At 39.6% G+C, this 19,276-nt stretch overlaps 2 protein-coding genes across 2 annotated transcripts; both read left to right on the top strand.

Moving 5' to 3' along the window:
• Positions 1 to 12,778: 12,778 nt before the first annotated feature.
• Positions 12,779 to 13,926, top strand: LOC125491867 (uncharacterized). The gene is made up of 4 exons (XM_057391134.1): positions 12,779 to 12,814; positions 12,903 to 13,292; positions 13,372 to 13,647; positions 13,741 to 13,926. Exons 2-4 carry the CDS (start codon positions 13,119 to 13,121, stop codon positions 13,924 to 13,926), a joined length of 636 nt encoding a protein of 211 aa, XP_057247117.1. The 5' UTR covers positions 12,779 to 12,814; positions 12,903 to 13,118.
• A 27-nt stretch (positions 13,927 to 13,953) lies between these two features.
• Positions 13,954 to 14,977, top strand: LOC130592091 (uncharacterized). The gene is made up of 5 exons (XM_057396245.1): positions 13,954 to 14,060; positions 14,151 to 14,330; positions 14,418 to 14,528; positions 14,615 to 14,681; positions 14,769 to 14,977. Exons 1-5 carry the CDS (start codon positions 13,966 to 13,968, stop codon positions 14,880 to 14,882), a joined length of 567 nt encoding a protein of 188 aa, XP_057252228.1. The 5' UTR covers positions 13,954 to 13,965; the 3' UTR covers positions 14,883 to 14,977.
• The last annotated feature ends 4,299 nt before the right edge of the window (positions 14,978 to 19,276 follow it).

Raw genomic sequence — 19,276 nt, 5'->3', positions numbered from 1 at the left:
AGGAACTTCCCAAACTTTCCCAATGTTGCTTGATTAAACTTAATTTTCTTCCCCTAACTTCAGTTGTGCAAAGACCATCAGTGTTGTAAAATTCGCACAAATTCATCCATTGCTAAAGGAACAAGTGCATTGTTAAAGCAATTCAAAAAGAATTCCATACCCTGTTCCTTTAGAATGTTGTTAATTCATGAAATTTCATTATTTGCCCATTCTAGATCTACGCAAAAACCTAACATACCTGATTCGCTTCTTTCAACCCGTTTCTTGGAAGAAGAAAAACAGTTCCTTTGGAAGGAACAGGGTATTTCTTCTTCCCCCTGAGTTTGTTCCGGGGTTCTTCTTCATCATCTTCCCCAATTAATTTCTTCTTCGCATACTCCTTCTTGGAGATTCTAATTTTTCTCATTATGGGTGTTTCTTGATTTGTCATTTCAGGGTTTTGGTAGGAGAAGGAGATTTTCCATTTTGAGGAGTTGGAGTTTTTGAGTTGGAAAAGGAGAATTTCGTGAGGTTTTTGCCATGATGTGAAGTAGGTTGGGTTTTTATGGTTGTGAAGAGGTGTGAGAGTTTCTTCATGGCGAAGATGAAGAGTTAAGGAAACACGGTTTCTAGAAAGATGAATTAAAGAGGAAGGGATTTGCATGTAAAGTGTTTTGACACGCGGGAAAAAATAAAACAATAAAAGAAAAAAAACGAAAGAAGATAAATAGAATCAAGATTTAATTAAATCTGATTCCTATATTTTGGGATTTTTCGGATTTTTGGATTTTTATGAGTTTTAATTTTTGAAAGAAAATAAATGCTAAGGAACTTGTGCTATAGGAACAACTAATGCTACATATCAATGTTCCTTCATATCATGCATGTTTCTTACCTTAGGAACAGTAAGGGGAGTATTATGTGACATTTGTGAGTTGTTTAATTCCTTTGAATTCATGTTTATGTTTTGTAACATTCCAATTTGCAATGGTCTTAGGCAATTAAACACAATTATTTTTAGCACACAAAGTCACTCAAATTGATTCAAGACATGGGGGAATGAATAGGAACAATCACTTAATTTTTATTAACCTAACTCAAGCCTTAATTTTTCATATCTATCTCTTTGCAAAGGCTTAGTTAGTATATCAGCAATCTGATTCTCAGTTTGACAAAACTCAAGTTTAATCAAACCTTTTTCAACATTTTCTTTAAAAAGTGATGTCTGATATGTATATGTTTAACTCTGAATGATGCACTGGATCTTTAGAAATACTATAGCACTTAGTATTATCACAATAAATAGGAACACAATCAAAGTTTATTCCATAGTCACTAAGTTGTTGTTTTATCCAAAGCATTTGAGAGCAACATGCAGCAGCTGCTACATATTCTGCTTCAGCAGTGGATAAAGCAACTGTGTTTTGTTTCTTGGTACTCCAAGAAACTAAACTATGACTAAGGAATTGTGCCATACCTGAGGTGCTTTTCCTATTTACAAGATCTCCAGCATAATCTGCATCTGCATATCCTTTTAGCTCAATGTATCACTTCTTGGATAGTAGAGTCCAAGATCATCTGTTCCTTTAAGATATCTAAGAATTCTCTTCACGCAGTAGATGAGACTCTTTGGATTTGCTTGAAATCTAGCACACAAACCAACACTGAAAGCTATGTCTGGACGACTAGCAGTTAGATACAAAAGTGAACCAATCATTCCTCTATATTTTGTTTGATCAACACTTGTTCCTATGAGTCTTCATCTAATCTAGTTGAAGTTCCCATAGGAGTGTGATTTATCTTTGAGTTTTCGAGGCCATATTTCTTTAATAGTTCCTTTATGTATTTTTGTTGGTGAACAATTATTCCTTTTCAGTTTGTTTGATTTGTATCCAAGAAAGAAATTTAACTCACCCATCATACTCATTTCAAATTCATTACTCATGAGATTGAGAATTCTTTGCACAATGTTTCATTAGTAGCTCCGAATATGATGTCATCAACATATATTTGAACAAGAAAATGTCAGTTCCTTTAGATTTTAAACAAGGTTTTATCAACCTTTCCTCTTTTAAAATTGTTTTCTAAAAGGAACTTTGATAATCTCTCATACCATGATCTAGGTGCTTGTTTTAACCCATAAAGAGCTTTATCAAGCTTGTAGAATGATTTGGGAGATTAGTTTTCAAAGCCTGGGGGTTGTTCAACATATACATCTTCATTTAGATAGCCATTTAAAAATGCACACTTAACATCCATTTGATATAATTTAAATCCCATGTAAGCAGCAAATGCAATTAAAATTCTAATGGCTTCTAATCTAGCTACAGGAGCAAAGGTTTCTTCATAATCTATTCCTTCTTGTTGATTATAACCTTTTACTACAAGTCTAGCTTTGTTCCTACAATGGTTCCATATTCATCTAGTTTGTTTCTAAACACCCATTTTAAGCCAATTACTTTTTGTTGTTTAGATGAGGGAACTAGATGCCATACCTTGTTTCTTTCAAACTCATTTAATTCAGCTTGCATAGCAGTAATCCAATCAGAGTCAGTTAGGCTTCTTCATGATTTCTTGGTTCCATCATTGATAGGAACGCATGAAATGCACAAAAGTTCCTTAACTGAGATCTAGTTTGCGTACCTTTGGATATGTCGCTGATTATGAGTTCAATTGGATGTGATTTTTGTTCTCCAAGGTTTTGGTTGAAACTCTCTTATAGGAACATGTTGTTCCTCATGAGTTCCTTGAGTAGATGAGGAACTTGATCAGTTGTTCCTCTGTTAGCCTCGGTGGACTCGTTCCTTCATTTGAGGAACAGAGCATCTTCTCCTCCTTGAGGAACAGGAACATCATCGATGTGTATTCAATTTTTTCGTTCCTTTCCTCTTTCACTTCTTCTTCTTCTTGTGAATCTGCATTTTCTCACTTGGTTGTACAACCCAATCTCATAGTCATCAACCTGTATGCTTGGATTGTATTTGTCAGATTCATCAAAGATTAATGAATACTTTCTTCAACACACATAGTTCTCTTGTTATATACTCTATAAGCTTTACTATGTGAGAGTATCCTAAAAATATTGCTTCATCACTCCTTGCATCAAATTTTCCAAGATTATCTTTTCCATTATTATGCACATAACTTGCACCAAATGTTCTAAAATAAGTGATATTTGGTTTCTTTCCAAAATAAAGTTCATAAGGAGTTTTATTAATGATAGGTCTCATCATGGCACGATTAATTATGTGACAAGCAGTATTAACAGCTTCAGCCCAAAAGTTCCTTGGAAGTTCACTAGCAATTAACATGGTTCTAGACATTTCCTCCAAAGTTCTATTTTTCCTTTCTACAACACCATTTTGTTGTGGTGTTCTAGGGGCAGAAAAATTATGATCTAGGCCATTATCTCTGCTTAAGTCATCAAATTTATAATTCTCAATTCCTTGCCATGATCTGATCTAATGTGCATTATTTTATGACCACTTAAGTTTGAACTCTTTTAGCAAAGACAAGGAACTCATCATAAGTTTCATCTTTACTAGTGAGAAAAATAACCCAAGTATACCTAGAGTAGTCATCTACAATACAAGTACATACCTCTTTCCACTTCTGCTTTGAATTCTCATGGTCCACATAAGTCCATATGAATTAATTCTAATGGTTTAGTGGTACTTACAATCGTTTTAGATTTGAAAGAGGATCTTACTTGCTTACCTCGTGCACATGCATCACAAACTTGATCAATATGAAATTTTATGGATGGTAATCCTAAAACAAGATCTTTTGATCTAAGTTTCTCAAGTAATGAAAAGCTAGCATGTCCTAGACGCTTGTGCCAAAGAAGTGAATCATCTTCAATAACACTAAGACAAGTTAAATTGATTTGAGGAACAAGGTCAAGATCCACAATGTATGTGTTCCCTTTCCTTGTTCCTTCCAAGATAACCTTCTTAGTTTTAATGTTGATGATCAAGCATTTTTCTTTATCAAATTTTACAGTATTTCCTTGTCACAGAATTGAGAAATACGCAATAGATTATGTTTTAGACATTCAACTAAAAATACATTTTCAATGGAGTGTATGGTGACTTACCAACCTTCCCATGGCAACTATGTTACCTTTCTTATTTCACCAAATGTTACACTTCCACCTTCATAGGTTGTGAGTGAGAGAAACTTAGTTTTGTCTCCTGTCATGTGCTTGGAACAACCACTATCGAGATACCATGTGTTGTTCCCCCTCACTCCAACCTGCAAAAATCAACTATGTGTTAGTTGTAGGAACCCCTCTTTCGTGGGTTCCTGTTCTTGACTAGGATTGTTTGACAACCCATTTTTTTACTTATTTCACATTCTTGCCAATCATTTCAGATTTTAGTTGACATTGATTTATGTAATGACCTACCTTTCCACAATACATACAAAATTTGTCACTAGGTAGATCTACATATTTTTTGGTCTTGTTCCTTTTCTTGTAGTTCTCAAAACCAAGACCCACTAGAGGAAAAAAACAGAAGGGCTGCGCTTTTGATAAAAGCGCAGCCCTATTTATGAAGGGCTGCGCTTTTCTTAAAAAGCGCAGCCCTACAAAGGTGAAGGGCTGCGCCTTTTTAAAAAGCGCAGCCCTTCAAATGGAAGGGCTGCGCTTTTTAAAAAAGCGCAGCCCTTCCTAAGGTGAAGGGCTGCGCCTTTTTAAAAAGCGCAGCCCTTCCTAAGGTAGGGCTGCGCTTTTTTCAAACTCGCGCAGCCCTACTGGCTGCTTCTTTTTTTTTCGATACAAACTATGCACGCCTAATTACTCCTTCATTTCCCACTTTCACTTCTTACCCCAAGTAGTTGTGCGAAAATAGCGAGCACCACCACCTTCACTACTTCCCCTCTTTCTCTTCGAGTGTTGCACCACCACCACCACCACCACTTTGCTGCCCTAATTCGAGCACCACCACCCCCTTCGCGCACCACATTTCGCGCACTACCACCCCTTTCGCGCACCACATTTCGCGCACCACCACCCCCCAATTCGCACACCACCTTGCGCAACACCCCCCTTGCGCACCACCCCCTTGCGCACCACACCCTTGCGCACCATCCCCTTGCGCACCACCACCTTGCGCACCACATTCACTTCTTAGTTCTTTCTCTTCTCTTCTCTTCTATTTTCTTCTTTCTCCACCATTTGAGTGGTTAATTAGGTATGGATTAATTTTGTTTTTAAGTTACTTTTGTTTTGTTAATTGAATTAAATGGTTAATGTGCAATGTGGGTTTTGTCAATTGTAGGAAGAAGAGGCTAAGGAAGGCAAGTAAAGTTCCAAGTATCTCTTTTCTCTTCATTGCTCGTCGTTGGTGTTAAGAGGTAACTACTTTAACATGTAGACAAAGTTGATAATTTATTGAATGTATTGTATTTTTTATAAATATATAATATATTATTTGTTGATATGAGATTGTATGAAAACGCAATGTGATTTAGCTATATATATGAAAATATATAATAGTTGTTTGAATCATCATCATATATGCCTAGATACCCGTTCAAGACTTACTCATTAGGGGTAAGTCTTGAATAGTCCCCGGTTTGGGACTGTTCTTGGACGTTTGATCTCACTTAGGTGGTGAATGTGTGTCTTCTTTTCAATTCTGAGGAAAATCTTGGCTTATCGTTTCGCTACATTGTTCTCTGGGTACATATGTAGATAAGCAATTATCTACATTGTGTACTTGGAGAACTGTAGGGAAATGCTGCCGGATTTTCCTTAGAATTGGAAAGTTGGCATATATTCACTAGTGAGATTAGACGTCCAAGGATGGGTTAGGTTGGAGTGATAAGGACCTTTGACTGCATGCATACAATTGAACATGTGACTATCTTAGCTTGTTGTATACGTGTGTGATTTGAATATGTGAGTGTATGTGTACTTTAATAATGATTGATGCATTATAATGAATGTTGTGTTTAATTATTAGAGGTGGTCTTCTTGAATGAGATGGATCGTACTTGGATGTATGGTAGTCGTGAATCGATTGAGTTTGTGAATGGGGTCTCGGAATTCTGTAGAAGTGCATTAGAATATCAAACATCCTCTGGAACAGTCGACTTTTATTGTCCTGTTTGGATTATAGAAATGTGAGCAAGGTTAGTAGTATACATGTGGTTAGGGAGCATGTATTTCGCCGTGGGTTTAGGCCTCAATACCATGTATGGATTTGGCATGGTGAGCAGGGGAGGTATATGGGAAGCTCTGGATTAAAGAATGATGTATGTGAAGAAAAAAAGAAGGATGATGATGAGTTAGGGGATGAGAATTTGGATGATGAATTTGGAGATGATGATAGGGATCGGGTAGACGAGATGATACACGAGGTTGAAGATCAGTCGTGTAGACGACCTCGTATTTTTGAGTCTATGTCTAAGGCTGCTGAAAAGCCGTTGTATCCAGGTTGTACAAAGTACACCAAACTTTCTGCGGTGGTAACACTGTTCAACATTAAGTCGAACGCTGGTTGGACGGACTCTAGTTTCACATCGTTGTTGGAAGTTTTAGCTGAGATGCTCCCTGAAGGAAATGAACTGCCAAAGTCGTACTATTATGCGAAGAAGTTGATGTGTCCTTTGGGTTTAGAGTACGAGCGGATACATGCTTGTCCTAACGATTGTGTGCTTTATCGTAATGAGTATGAGCATTTACATGAGTGTCCACGTTGTGGATTGTCGAGGTACAAGCGTAAAGGAGCTGGAGGTAGTGAAGGACCACCAGCCAAGGTGTTGTGGTATCTACCCATAATACCTAGATTTAAGCGCATGTTCTCAATGAAAGGAGATGCGAAGAATTTGAGGTGGCATGCAGATCGTAGGAAGAAAGACGGTCTGCTCAAGCATCCGGCTGATTCGCCTGAGTGGAAAACTATCGACAGGGTGCATAAGTCATTTGGTAATGAGGATAGGAATCTGAGGCTTGGATTATGTACGGATGGCATGAACCCTTTTGGCAATCTCAGCTCGCAGCATAGCACATGGCCAGTAGTTTTAGTGGTTTATAACTTGCCTCCTTGGTTGTGCATGAAACGCAAGTACATGATGTTGTCGCTTCTTATATCGGGGCCCAAACAACCTGGAAATGACATAGATGTATACCTTCAGCCGCTTGTTGAAGATTTACAGAAGATGTGGAACGAAGGAGTGTTAGTATTTGATGCGTATGCTAATGAGATGTTCACTCTGCGTGCCATGCTTTTTTGTACTATGAACGATTATCCAGCTTATGGGAACTTATCTGGGTATAAGACTAAAGGAAAACAACCTTGCCCGATTTGTTTAGATGACATGAAATCTACACACCTTAAGGGCTGCAAACATGTGTATATGCGCACACGAAGGCTCCTCAGCCGCGACCATCCCTATCGGTTTAAGAAGAAGGCATTCGATGGGACGGTTGAAGAAGAAGTTGCTCATAGACCATTAACTGGTACTGAAGTTTATAATCAGGTGAAGGGCATTGAAACAGTCTTTGGTAAACCTGCTAGTGAGGTTGATAGACCTACAGGATTATGGAAAAAACAGTCCATTTTTTGGAAACTCCCATATTGGAAAGATCTAAAGGTCAGACATTGTTTGGATGTCATGCACATAGAGAAGAATGTTTGTGAAGCTATTATCGCGACACTTATGAATATTCCGGGTAAGACAAAAGATGTTAAGGCGTCACGACTTTACTTGGAACAAGAGGGGATTCGACCAGAGTTGTGGGCTCAGAAAAGGGACGGAAGAAAGAAGAAAAGAGGGGAGGAAAGGGTTGATGATGATGAAACACAGAAAAGTAAAAAGGTGGAGGATTCGAGAGGAATTATTTGCCACCAGCTTGCTACACGATGTCGCGTGCAGAGAAACGGATTTTTTGCGAGTCATTGTATGGCATTAAGGTCCCTACTGGCTACTCATCGAATATGAAGCGCTTTGTTACCTTAAATGGTGAGTTGAAGTTATCGAGTATGAAATCGCACGATTGTCATGTCATGATGCAAGTATTCTTACCGATTGCAATTCGTGGGATACTTCCAAAGCATGTGAGGCACACCATTACAGAACTGTGTTCATTTTTTCATTCAATCTGCAGCAAAGTCCTAGACCCGTCGACCCTCGATTCCTTGCAGACTAGAGTAGTTGAAACTCTATGCAAATTTGAGATGTATTTCCCCCTGCATTCTTTGACATTATGGTCCATCTCATTGTCCATCTAGTTCGAGAAATTAAGCTGTGTGGTCCAGTGTTTTTGAGGTGGTGCTATCCTTTTGAGAGATATATGGGAACTTTGAAAGATAAAGTTCGTAATCCTGCACAACCAGAAGGTAGTATAATTCAAGGGATTGTGGGTGAAGAGATCAGTAATTTTGTGGCTGAGTATTTTGCTAGTGTTGATCCTGTTGGACTTCCGACATCCCGACACGAGGGCAGACTTGAGGGCAAGGGTACAATTGGTTCAAAATTGATCACACCTTCCGTAGAAAAGCGTAAACAAGCTCACTTATTTGTATTGCATCACGTACCAGATGTCCATCCTTATTTAAGTGAACATATGGAGGAATTACGTGTTAGCAATCCTGGAAAAGGAGTGAGGGCATTGACAAATGCATAACAAGACTTTCATTGATTGGTTTCATAAACGAGTACTCAATGATTTGGATGAAAGTGTTCCTGAAACAGTCAAGTGGTTAGCATTTGGTCCTCGTGAAGCTGTACGCTCTTATGAGGGTTATGATATTAATGGGTATACTTTTTGGACTGAACGTCAAGATCTCAAGTCAAGATCGCAACAAAATAGTGGTGTTTCACTTGTGGCGTCGTCTACACAATATGAAGCTCGAAAGATAAGTCGCCTGTACATGCTGAAAGCAACTACTATGGGCGAATACAAGAAATCTGGGAGCTGGACTACTGTACTTTAATATTTGCCTCTTGTGTTGCACGTGGGTTGACAATAATCGCCGTTGTGTAAGAAACGATGATCCTTGCGGTTTCACCCTTGTTGACCTTAGTCGTTTACGTGAAACTGAGGAGCCATTTGTAATTGCATCACAAGTGAAGCAAGTATTTTTTGTAACTGATCCTGCTGATCATAAGTGGTCAATTGTTGTACCTGGTAAAAGGAGTATCCTCGGTATTGGTGATGTTGATAATGAGGAAGAATATGATGCATTTGAGGACCTCCCCCCTTTACCTATCCTGAAATTCGTGTGGAAGATGATGTAAATATGTCGGAGAATTATATGCGTGTAGATCACACGGAAGGGATACATGTACTTGAGGATCCTAAGAAAAGGCGGAAGCTCAATGAATCATGAGACATAAACTCAGGTGTGTGTAATTTCTCCAATTTTTAGGCTTCAATTTCTTGTTGGTTGCATTTTGGGAACGAAAAGGCCATTTCCGGCCTATTTTGGCTTATTTTGGCCTTTTCGCTCCCAAAATGTACTTATGAAGTGATTTAACCTCAAATTCTTTTTGAACATGATATATGATGTATAATGTAACTAGTATGTAGATTTTTAGGCTTTAATTTCTTGTTGGTTGCATTTTGGGAACGAAAAGGCCATTTCCGGCCTATTTTGGCCTATTTTGGCCTTTTCGCTCCCAAAATGTACTTATGAAGTGATTTAACCTCAAATTCTTTTTGAACATGATTATATGATGTATAATGTAACTAGTATGTAGATTTTTAGGCTTTAATTTCTTGTTGGTTGCATTTTGGGAACGAAAAGGCCATTTCCGGCCTATTTTGGCCTATTTTGGCCTTTTCGCTCCAAAATGTACTTATGAAGTGATTTAACCTCAAATTCTTTTTGAACATGATTATATGATGTATAATGTAACTAGTATGTAGATTTTTAGGCTTTAATTTCTTGTTGGTTGCATTTTGGGAACGAAAAGGCCATTTCCGGCCTATTTTGGCCTATTTTGGCCTTTTCGCTCCCAAAATGTACTTATGAAGTGATTTAACCTCAAATTCTTTTTGAACATGATTATATGATGTATAATGTAACTAGTATGTAGATTTTTAGGCTTTAATTTCTTGTTGGTTGGCATTTTGGGAACGAAAAGGCCATTTCCGGCCTATTTTGGCCTATTTTGGCCTTTTCGCTCCCAAAATGTACTTATGAAGTGATTTAACCTCAAATTCTTTTTGAACATGATTATATGATGTATAATGTAACTAGTATGTAGATTTTTAGGCTTTAATTTCTTGTTGGTTGCATTTTGGGAACGAAAAGGCCATTTTCCGGCCTATTTTGGCCTATTTTGGCCTTTTCGCTCCCAAAATGTACTTATGAAGTGATTTAACCTCAAATTCTTTTTGAACATGATTATATGATGTATAATGTAACTAGTATGTAGATTTTTAGGCTTTAATTTCTTGTTGGTTGCATTTTGGGAACGAAAAGGCCATTTCCGGCCTATTTTGGCCTATTTTGGCCTTTTCGCTCCCAAAATGTACTTATGAAGTGATTTAACCTCAAATTCTTTTTGAACATGATTATATGATGTATAATGTAACTAGTATGTAGATTTTTAGGCTTTAATTTCTTGTTGGTTGCATTTTGGGAACGAAAAGGCCATTTCCGGCCTATTTTGGCCTATTTTGGCCTTTTCGCTCCCAAAATGTACTTATGAAGTGATTTAACCTCAAATTCTTTTTGAACATGATTATATGATGTATAATGTAACTAGTATGTAGATTTTTAGGCTTTAATTTCTTGTTGTTGCATTTGGGAACGAAAAGGCCATTTCCGGCCTATTTTGGCCTATTTTGGCCTTTTCGCTCCCAAAATGTACTTATGAAGTGATTTAACCTCAAATTCTTTTTGAACATGATTATATGATGTATAATGTAACTAGTATGTAGATTTTTAGGCTTTAATTTCTTGTTGGTTGCATTTCGGGAACGAAAAGGCCAATTCCGGCCTATTTTGGCCTTTTCGCACCTGCACACCCACTCCCCCCCCCCCATGCCACCCCCCCCTTGCCTGCCCACCCCCCCCCCCCCCCACCCCACCCCCTCCCCCCCCCCCCCCTTGCTGCCAACCCCCTCCCCCCTGCCCCCCCCCCGCCCCCCCCACCCCCCCACCCCCCCTCCCGCCCTCCCCACCCCCCCCTCCACCCCCTTCCCCCCCCCCCCCCCCCCCCCCCCCCCCCTGCCCCCCCCCCCCCCCCCCCCCCCCCTGCAGACCCCCCTCCCCCCTGCCCCCCCCCCCCCTTCCCCCTGCAGACCCCCCCCCCCCTGCCCCCCTTCCCCCCCGCTGCAACCCCCCTCCCCCCCCTGCCCCCCCCCCCCCCCCCCCCCTGCAGACCCCTGCAGACCCCCCCCCCCCCCCTGCCCCCCCTTCCCCCCCCTGCGACCCCCCTCCCCCCCTGCAGACCCCCCCTGCCCCCCCCCCTTCCCCCCCTGCAGACCCCCCCCCCCTGCCCCCCCCTTCCCCCCCTGCAGACCCCCTCCCCCCCTGCCCCCCCTTCCCCCCCCACTGTAGACCCCCCTGCAGACCCCCCCCACCCCCCCGCCCCCCCCTTCCCCCCCTGCTGCCCCCCCCTTCCCCCTGCTGCCCCCCCCCCCCCCCTTCCCCCCCTGCAGACCCCCTTCCCCCCCCCCCCCACTGCCCACCTTACCCCCACCATACTAGTTACATTTTTAATTTGCCAATTTTTTTTTAATTAATTCGTATGTTTTTTTACCATTTCAGGGACATGGAGGATGTGCATACGGATACGAGTGCGGAACACACTACCGAGGATGAGTGTTTCGATCACAAAAAGGAACAACGGCAAATGGTTATGGCTCGCCGTGAAGAAAAAGGTAACAAACGTCAATTGCAAGTAAGAACTTGCAGACGAAAAAGAGGAAAGGAAGGGACCTACAAAGTCACTAGGGAAACCCACCCTAATGACTTTGGAGTACGATCATTGGGGCAACCTTGTGGAAAATGGCGTCAAAAGTATGCCATGCAAATTGGGATTTGCATGCATAAGCTCTCCATTCTCCACTCATGGAAAGAGGTCCCCGAGTCTTTGAAGAAGATGATTTGGGAAGATACTATGGTAAGATTCGCGTTAATTATTTAGAATTTTAACACTTTGGTTAAATATACTATGTAATATTGATAATTTGTGAATGCGTTCTTTGTAGAATCAATTCCATATTCCAAACGATGAAGCGAAGAAGAATTTGTTTCTATCCGCAGTTGCCCAAAGGTTCCGAGACTTCAAGGCCAAGCTAGTGTCGGGGTGGATCACGAAGCGGAGAAAAGTCGGGGAACAAAGAAGAAGAAAATCTACGACGGGGAAGCAACACCTTCTTCTGAGGCTTCACATGACACATCATTCGAGGATCCCTCCAAGCTTCCATATCAGATATGGAGGCATATCACAGCTGAGCAGTGGCATGCATTTGTTGCACAAAAAACAACTACCCCAGAAGTTGTTGTAAGAATTTTTTACTAGCTAAGATTTAATACTTCAGATCCAATATTATATAACACCATATCTAACCTTTGTTTATATTTGTGTGTTTCAGGCAATTCGTGAGAAAAATAGCGCGAATGCAAAATCTAGGAAGCACTACACCATCTGGGTGCTCATCGTATGGTCAGGCGAGAGAATCGTGGATGTATGACCATTACCCCACGATTGCGTCGACCACGACGCAATCGGGCACTAGCTCTACGACGACAGCTGCACAGCGGCAACCAGATAGAGTGCTCGATTGGTGGTGTTCCATGCATGGGGTTGATGCAAAGGGACAGAGATCATACCTGATCCCGGAACAAAACAGATAGCTAATGCCATTGTAAGTACATATTATAAGTTATTGATAAGGTTTACATAATAATATAACTTCTGCGCTCACGAGTATTTCTCTCTTATCATTTATGCAGATTGGCTTGAAGGAAAAGGAGGCAGCTGGTGAGTTCACTCCTAGAGGACAAGTTGATGCCTTACACGAGACTCTAGGACGGGACCAGTATGGACGTGTGAGGGGCGTAGGAGGTGTCCGCCTCGGGGTGAGAAAGGTGTATGGTGATCAATACACCTCTACGTCCAGATCCACTACCTCCAGTGTCAATTCATCACCTTCCATAGATGTGGAGGCTATGAAAGCCGAACTTCGGGAGGAGCTCAGAGCGGAGATGACTCAGAATTTCAACGCCATTTTGGCGCAGATGGGCTTACCGACTTTTGGTGCTTTCACGCAGGGCAATGTTCCTATGCAGCCTGTTCCTACGCAGCCTGTTCCTACGCAGCCTCGTCCACAACCGGAGTTAACGGTAATTGTTTAATATCACAACTATTGTTCTTAAATATGTTGTTTCATAGACTAACCTTGAATAGAGTTTTTTTTTAAAGGAAGAGACACCATGTGAGCTATGTAATCAAGGAGATGGTCATGGTAGATTCATTATCGTGGCTTATGGATCTGTACAGCCCCCTAGGGACCGGCCACTATTGCACAACCAGCCAGTAGCTGATATTCACTATGTGGTCAGCGTTGAAGACATTGTGACCGGTTTCGAAGCATTTCCTCTTCCGCTGCCGAATGCAGCAGTTGGTCTACAGTTATTGTCTGATTCCATTGGCAGTTATATTCTATGGCCGCGTGCATTGGTGCGGTTAGCATATCAGGTACAATCTCTAACATAAGTTATATACATAGTTTTCTTTTATAGTTCCTATATATGATTGTCAGTAATATCTTTTAATTTAACTAATTACTAGGGTTCGGGGAAGGCCGACAGGAAGGGAAAGAAGGTAGCTTCACCTCAGGGAGGCCGACGTGCCCAAGTGGGAACGAATTCTTCGCAAAGTATCCACTCATTACGGATATGGAGGTGGTGCAACGCCTTACTAAACCGTGCTTCTGGCTACATGAGTGCATTAGCGATGCAGCCGATGAAGCAATGATTGAGATTAAGTTGTCGCACCACCAATTCCACTACATTGATGAGGAAACATCGACCTTCATTCTTTAAGGATGATATTAAAGAATTCTTACTTGGGGAAGAGTTGAATGTTTCCATGATACAAACATTCATGAGGTAATACTTTATTAATTAAGTAGTATTCAATCCAACTAATAATAACTTCCATAATAAGTAAGTTTTATTTTTATCAATATGAATTCTCAGGCTATTATACAATGATGTGAGGCGATCTAGTCAGCCAATCTTTGGTTGGTTATGTCCAAGCTTTGTACGAGATGACAGTTGCGTACAAAACGAAAAAGAGGTGAAAGTATATCTCAAGGATTCTTTGAACGCATGTTCTCGTCTTGGATATAAGATCGTTCTTCTTCCTTACATTGAATCGTATGCTTCTTAAACTGACTTTTTAATTAATTAAATTGACCTATTAGTTGTTCTACGATAACAATAACATTATTTTTATTGTTGTAGGAACCATTGGACACTCATTGCAATATGTGTGTCAAGTAACGAAGTCTACCACTTTGATTCTTTGCGTAAAGGAACAATACGGTCCTTACTAGTCAAATCATTGTTAAATAGGTAGCCTAATTGAAACTATATATGCACACTTAGCTTATTAAATATTAAATGTACATCTAATCTTATAATAATGTGTATTGATGTAGTGTGATGAAGAAGATTACTTCATCTGGACTTCGACAAGGAAAAGCTCCTGTTTGGTATTTAGTCGAGGTAACATGTAATATTTTTTGCATCCTTTTATACAAACACATAATACACATATAACATGTCATTTATTGCATCTTTGGTGAATTTTAGTGTCCGGTACAAGAAGGTGGACTTGCGTGTGGGTATTACGTCATGAGGTTCATGCTCGATATCGTCAACTATTGCAAAGATGTTGTTGATCTTCGAAAGGTATGTAACTTTTAGGTTTCCAATTGTTGTTTGTTGTATTTCCGGCCTATTTTAGCCTTTTCGCTCCCAAAATGTAGTTATGATGTGATTTAACCTCAAATTCTCTTTGAACATGATTATATGAGGCATATTATAACTAGTATGTAGATTCTTAGGCTTTAATTTGTTGTTGGTTGCATTTCGGGAACGAAAAGGCCAATTCCGGCCTATTTTGGGCTATTTTGGCCTTTTCGCTCCCAAAATGTAGTTATGAAGTGATTTAACCTCAAATTCTCTTTGAACATGATTATATGAGGCATATTATAACTAGTATGTAGATTCTTAGGCTTTAATTTGTTGTTGGTTGCATTTCGGGAACGAAAAGGCCATTCCGGCCTATTTTGGCTATTTTGGCCTTTTCGCTCCCAAAATGTATTATGAAGTGATTTAACCTCAAATTCTCTTTGAACATGATTATATGAGGCATATTATAACTAGTATGTAGATTCTTAGGCTTTAATTTCTTGTTGGTTGCATTTGGGAACGAAAAGGCCATTTCCGGCCTATTTTGGCCTATTTTGGCCTTTTCGCTCCCAAAATGTATTATGAAGTGATTTAACCTCAAATTCTCTTTGAACATGATTATATGAGGCATATTATAACTAGTATGTAGATTCTTAGGCTTTAATTTCTGTTGGTTGCATTTGGGAACGAAAAGGCCATTTCCGGCCTATTTTGGCCTATTTTGGCTTTTCGCTCCCAAAATGTATTTATGAAGTGATTTAACCCAAATTCTCTTTGAACATGATTATATGAGATATATTATAACTAGTGTGTAGACTTTTAGGCTTTAATTTCTTGTTGGTTGCATTTCGGGAACGAAAAAGGCCATTTCCGGCCTATTTTGGCCTATTTTGGCCTTTTCGCTCCCAAAATGTAGTTATGAAGTGATTTAACCTCAAATTCTCTTTGAACATGATTATATGAGATATATTATAACTAGTGTGTAGACTTTTAGGCTTGCATTTGATTTTGATTCCATTTCGAGAAGATATATGTCATTTTTAGAAGTACTAACTACGGTAAAATGATTGACTTTTTGTATATGTTTATTCCTTGGTTGTTTTGCAAGGTTTATGCTAGTTCCATACCACGTTTGAGGAACTTCACCAAAGAAGAAATTGACGAAGTTCGGGATAAGTTGGCGTCCCACATTACCAATGATTGCATAGGATGAGATTTTCGCTCCAACAATGTACTAGCTAGTTTCTATCACCTATGTACACTTTTTACATTATTTTAATATATTTGAAGTTAATTATTACCTTTCTCCACTTGTCATATATTATCGTATTGAATTTGCATTTTTTTCTTGTCCAAGAGAGGTTATGGGTGGGGGTGGGGCTGGTGTGTGGGTGCAGGCTGTGCTGCTGGTATGTGCAGGCTGTGTGCAAGCAAAATAAAAAAAAATATATAAAGTGAAGGGCTGCGCTAGTTTAAACTAGCGCAGCCCTTCTTACTTGAAGGGCTGCGCTAGTTTAAGCTAGCGCAGCCCTTCCAAGCTAGAAGGGCTGCGCTAGTCCTTCACTAGCGCAGCCCTTCTTCTTAGAAGGGCTGCCCTTCTAAACTAAGAAGGGCTGCGCTTGTGAAGGAGGCGCAGCCCTTCTAGTTAGAAGGGCTGCGCTTTTTTCAAAAAGGCGCAGCCCTTCTATCTAGGAAGGGCTGCGCCTTTTTGAAAAAAGCGCAGCCCTTCGTCTTGAAGGGCTGCGCTTTTCTAGCGCAGCCCTACTTGAATAATGAAGGGCTGCGATGGAAAGGGCTGCCCTCTAAAAGCGCAGCCCTACATGCCATTTTCAGCGCAGCCCTACTGCTTTTTTCCACTAGTGCAATTACTAAGGGAATAGTAAGGGCAAGTCAAGGGTCGATCCACAGGGAAATAGGGATTGGTTAAAGTCTATCAAGTCTAGACTACCTAATTGAAGGGTATTTGGGGTTTGAAAGAGTTTTGGTATCATTAAGTCTAACTAATACAGAACAAGCAAATAAACGAGTTTAAATATCAGATAAAAGACACTAGAGTTAAGGTTACTAGTATGAATAAGAATAGCAATGAATGCTTAATGCGATTGTGAAGTACGAAGAGATTATGCAAGGTTTAGTTTCCCTTAAATTACTTGAGTCCTCTCTCTCAATGGTCCTCAAGATAATCACTTAATCAATCAACTAAATCCTCTCTCGAATGGTCTTTAGTTCAATTGATTAAGAGATTCAATAAGTTCGGAAAACCCCTAATAAGGATCCCTTAATTTCTACCCAATATCTTGGCCAGAAATTAAGTTGATTCTTGGGGATGATAAAAGAGTTCAAAATTCGATTTAAGAACTTTGAAATCTAAATAACAAAGTATAAATGTGATCAATATCTATCCTAAGGTTTTAAAACACCAAGATCAATGCATAATCTTCTCTAAACATCACAATCACATCAATAACATATTTAAAACCCTAATTCATACTTTCACCCTAACCCTAGATTATGAAACTACTCACTAATCATGGAGTTAAAGCAATTAAATAATAAATCTATGCTAATCTAAGGCTAAAATGATTAAGTAATGATTAAATAATGAAATAAATTATGAAACTAAGAGAATGAAGATCTAAGAATAATCTAAAAACAAAAACGAACACCAAAAGAATGAATTAAAAACTGAAACTTTGAATTAAGATGAACGAAAAGTACCTTCAATATCAATGGCATCACAAACTATGATCACTAATCTCAATTACCAATGAAAACTAAAGTGTTTTCTCTCTAATACAAAACCCTAGAATGTTGTGTAAAAAGCTAGAATAAAGCGTAAGTCTTCGAAATAAAACAAAAAACTCGTTTAATGAAGCCATGAGCTCCATTTTCCGGAAACGACAGGTGCGGGCGCACCAAAATCTTCTCCTTCAAACTGGACAGTTCAACTTAAAACGAGCATCGCTTCTTCGTTTTATATCCAAATCAAGCTTATGACCAGTCGTTGAAAAGATATCGAAATGAGCTTTCACCTCCAACTAGAATTACCTTCATCTGATTTGTGGTTTGAAAGTTATGTCCATTTGAAGTTCTCCGTTCAAGATTTCATTGTGCAATGTGCTCCTTTGTGCGAGCGGACATGGGGAATGGTGCAAGCGCACCATTTATCAATGTGTGCTTTGTTTTCATTGCTACCTTTTCCAACTTTACAAATCGTAGCCATCTTATTAGTTTCACCTATATCAAGAACATGGCAAAACAAGGTGAAAGCAAATGTACTAGAAATTCGGTCAAAAATGACTAAAAATCTAGCAAAATATCACTATGATCAAGTATGATCAAGTGAATGAAATAGAAGGGGAAAGGGAGAATAAAGAGGGAAGAAAGGGGAGAAAGAGGATTAAAATGAGCTAAAAGGAGTCCATAAAGTACGTTTGAAACACACTTATCAGAAGTGCTTCTCCATCTAAAATTAAATCAGGTAATTGTTGTTTGACCATGTTTGCACTATATGTCATAGATGTTGCATTATCAAAAGTCATGGACATAATTCTAGTCCTAAGACCATACTCATCAATAGCTTGCATTAGATGATGAGCAATGTTAAGACCAGTGTGGGGTATTCTAACATTCTAAAATGAATAATACGCTTTTGCAACAACCATTCATCATCTATCCAATGACAAGTCACACACAAGTAATGTAGTCCATAACCACCATCCCATGCATCTGCAGTTAAAGAAACTCTACAAGGAAGATTACTTAATAGTTGAATTAACCTTTCTTTATGCTCTAAATAGTTTCTCATCGCGGATGAACGAGCAATTTTCTAGAAATTGGCTTGTGTTGAGGTTGTAGTGCTTTGTTGATGTAATTATTAAAAGGTTCATTCTCAGCAAAAAGAAAAGGTTGTTCAGCATGCACAAGCATTTGCGAGTTCGTCCCTATCCCTCTCATAATTGTAAGTGAAACCGTGTGGATGATACTGAGAGATTTTGGGTTGTGCTGGATCGCTAGAGGGTTCACCACATTTTTTGGAGTGTCTAGCTAAGTGACCCGTCCTTGTTTATAGATATAGCAGATAAAATAATGTTACATGTTTTGCACTTAGCTTTGCTTTCATCCTTATTTAATAAAAAGTAGCTCCAAACCTTACTCTTTCGATGTTTCTTAGTTGCCATTTCCTCTTCCGTACACCACTCATCTAATGGGTTTGGGATTTCGGAGAAGGGCCTATCCACTGATTGTCCACTAGATCCGGATCCCATGCTAGGCATTGTTGATGAAAATTGAGGTATAGTTTCGGTGGCATGGTAAGAATCAGGATCTTGTGGTGTGCCAAATCCGTAATAGGGTTGGTATGCGTTTGGTTGAAATCCCGGAGGGGATTCATACGAATGCAGAAA

This window comes from Beta vulgaris, chromosome 1 (genome assembly GCF_026745355.1).
Source record: "Beta vulgaris subsp. vulgaris cultivar EL10 chromosome 1, EL10.2, whole genome shotgun sequence".
Classification (NCBI taxonomy): Eukaryota; Viridiplantae; Streptophyta; class Magnoliopsida; order Caryophyllales; family Amaranthaceae; genus Beta; species Beta vulgaris.
The sequence above is the reverse complement of the archived record's forward strand: the minus strand, read 5'-3'. Positions and strand labels throughout refer to the sequence as shown.

Excerpts from the sequence above, each read along its gene's own strand:
- LOC130592091 (XM_057396245.1), top strand. The coding sequence starts at position 13,966 with ATGAGGAAACATCGACCTTCATTCTTTAAGGATGATATTAAAGAATTC. Across the intron at positions 14,331-14,417 it reads CTTCTTCCTTACATTGAATC|GAACCATTGGACACTCATTG; the intron begins GTATGCTTCTTA and ends TTATTGTTGTAG. Across the intron at positions 14,682-14,768 it reads CTGTTTGGTATTTAGTCGAG|TGTCCGGTACAAGAAGGTGG; the intron begins GTAACATGTAAT and ends GGTGAATTTTAG.
- LOC125491867 (XM_057391134.1), top strand. The coding sequence starts at position 13,119 with ATGAAAGCCGAACTTCGGGAGGAGCTCAGAGCGGAGATGACTCAGAAT. Across the intron at positions 13,293-13,371 it reads GTCCACAACCGGAGTTAACG|GAAGAGACACCATGTGAGCT; the intron begins GTAATTGTTTAA and ends TTTTTTTTAAAG. Across the intron at positions 13,648-13,740 it reads TGGTGCGGTTAGCATATCAG|GGTTCGGGGAAGGCCGACAG; the intron begins GTACAATCTCTA and ends ACTAATTACTAG.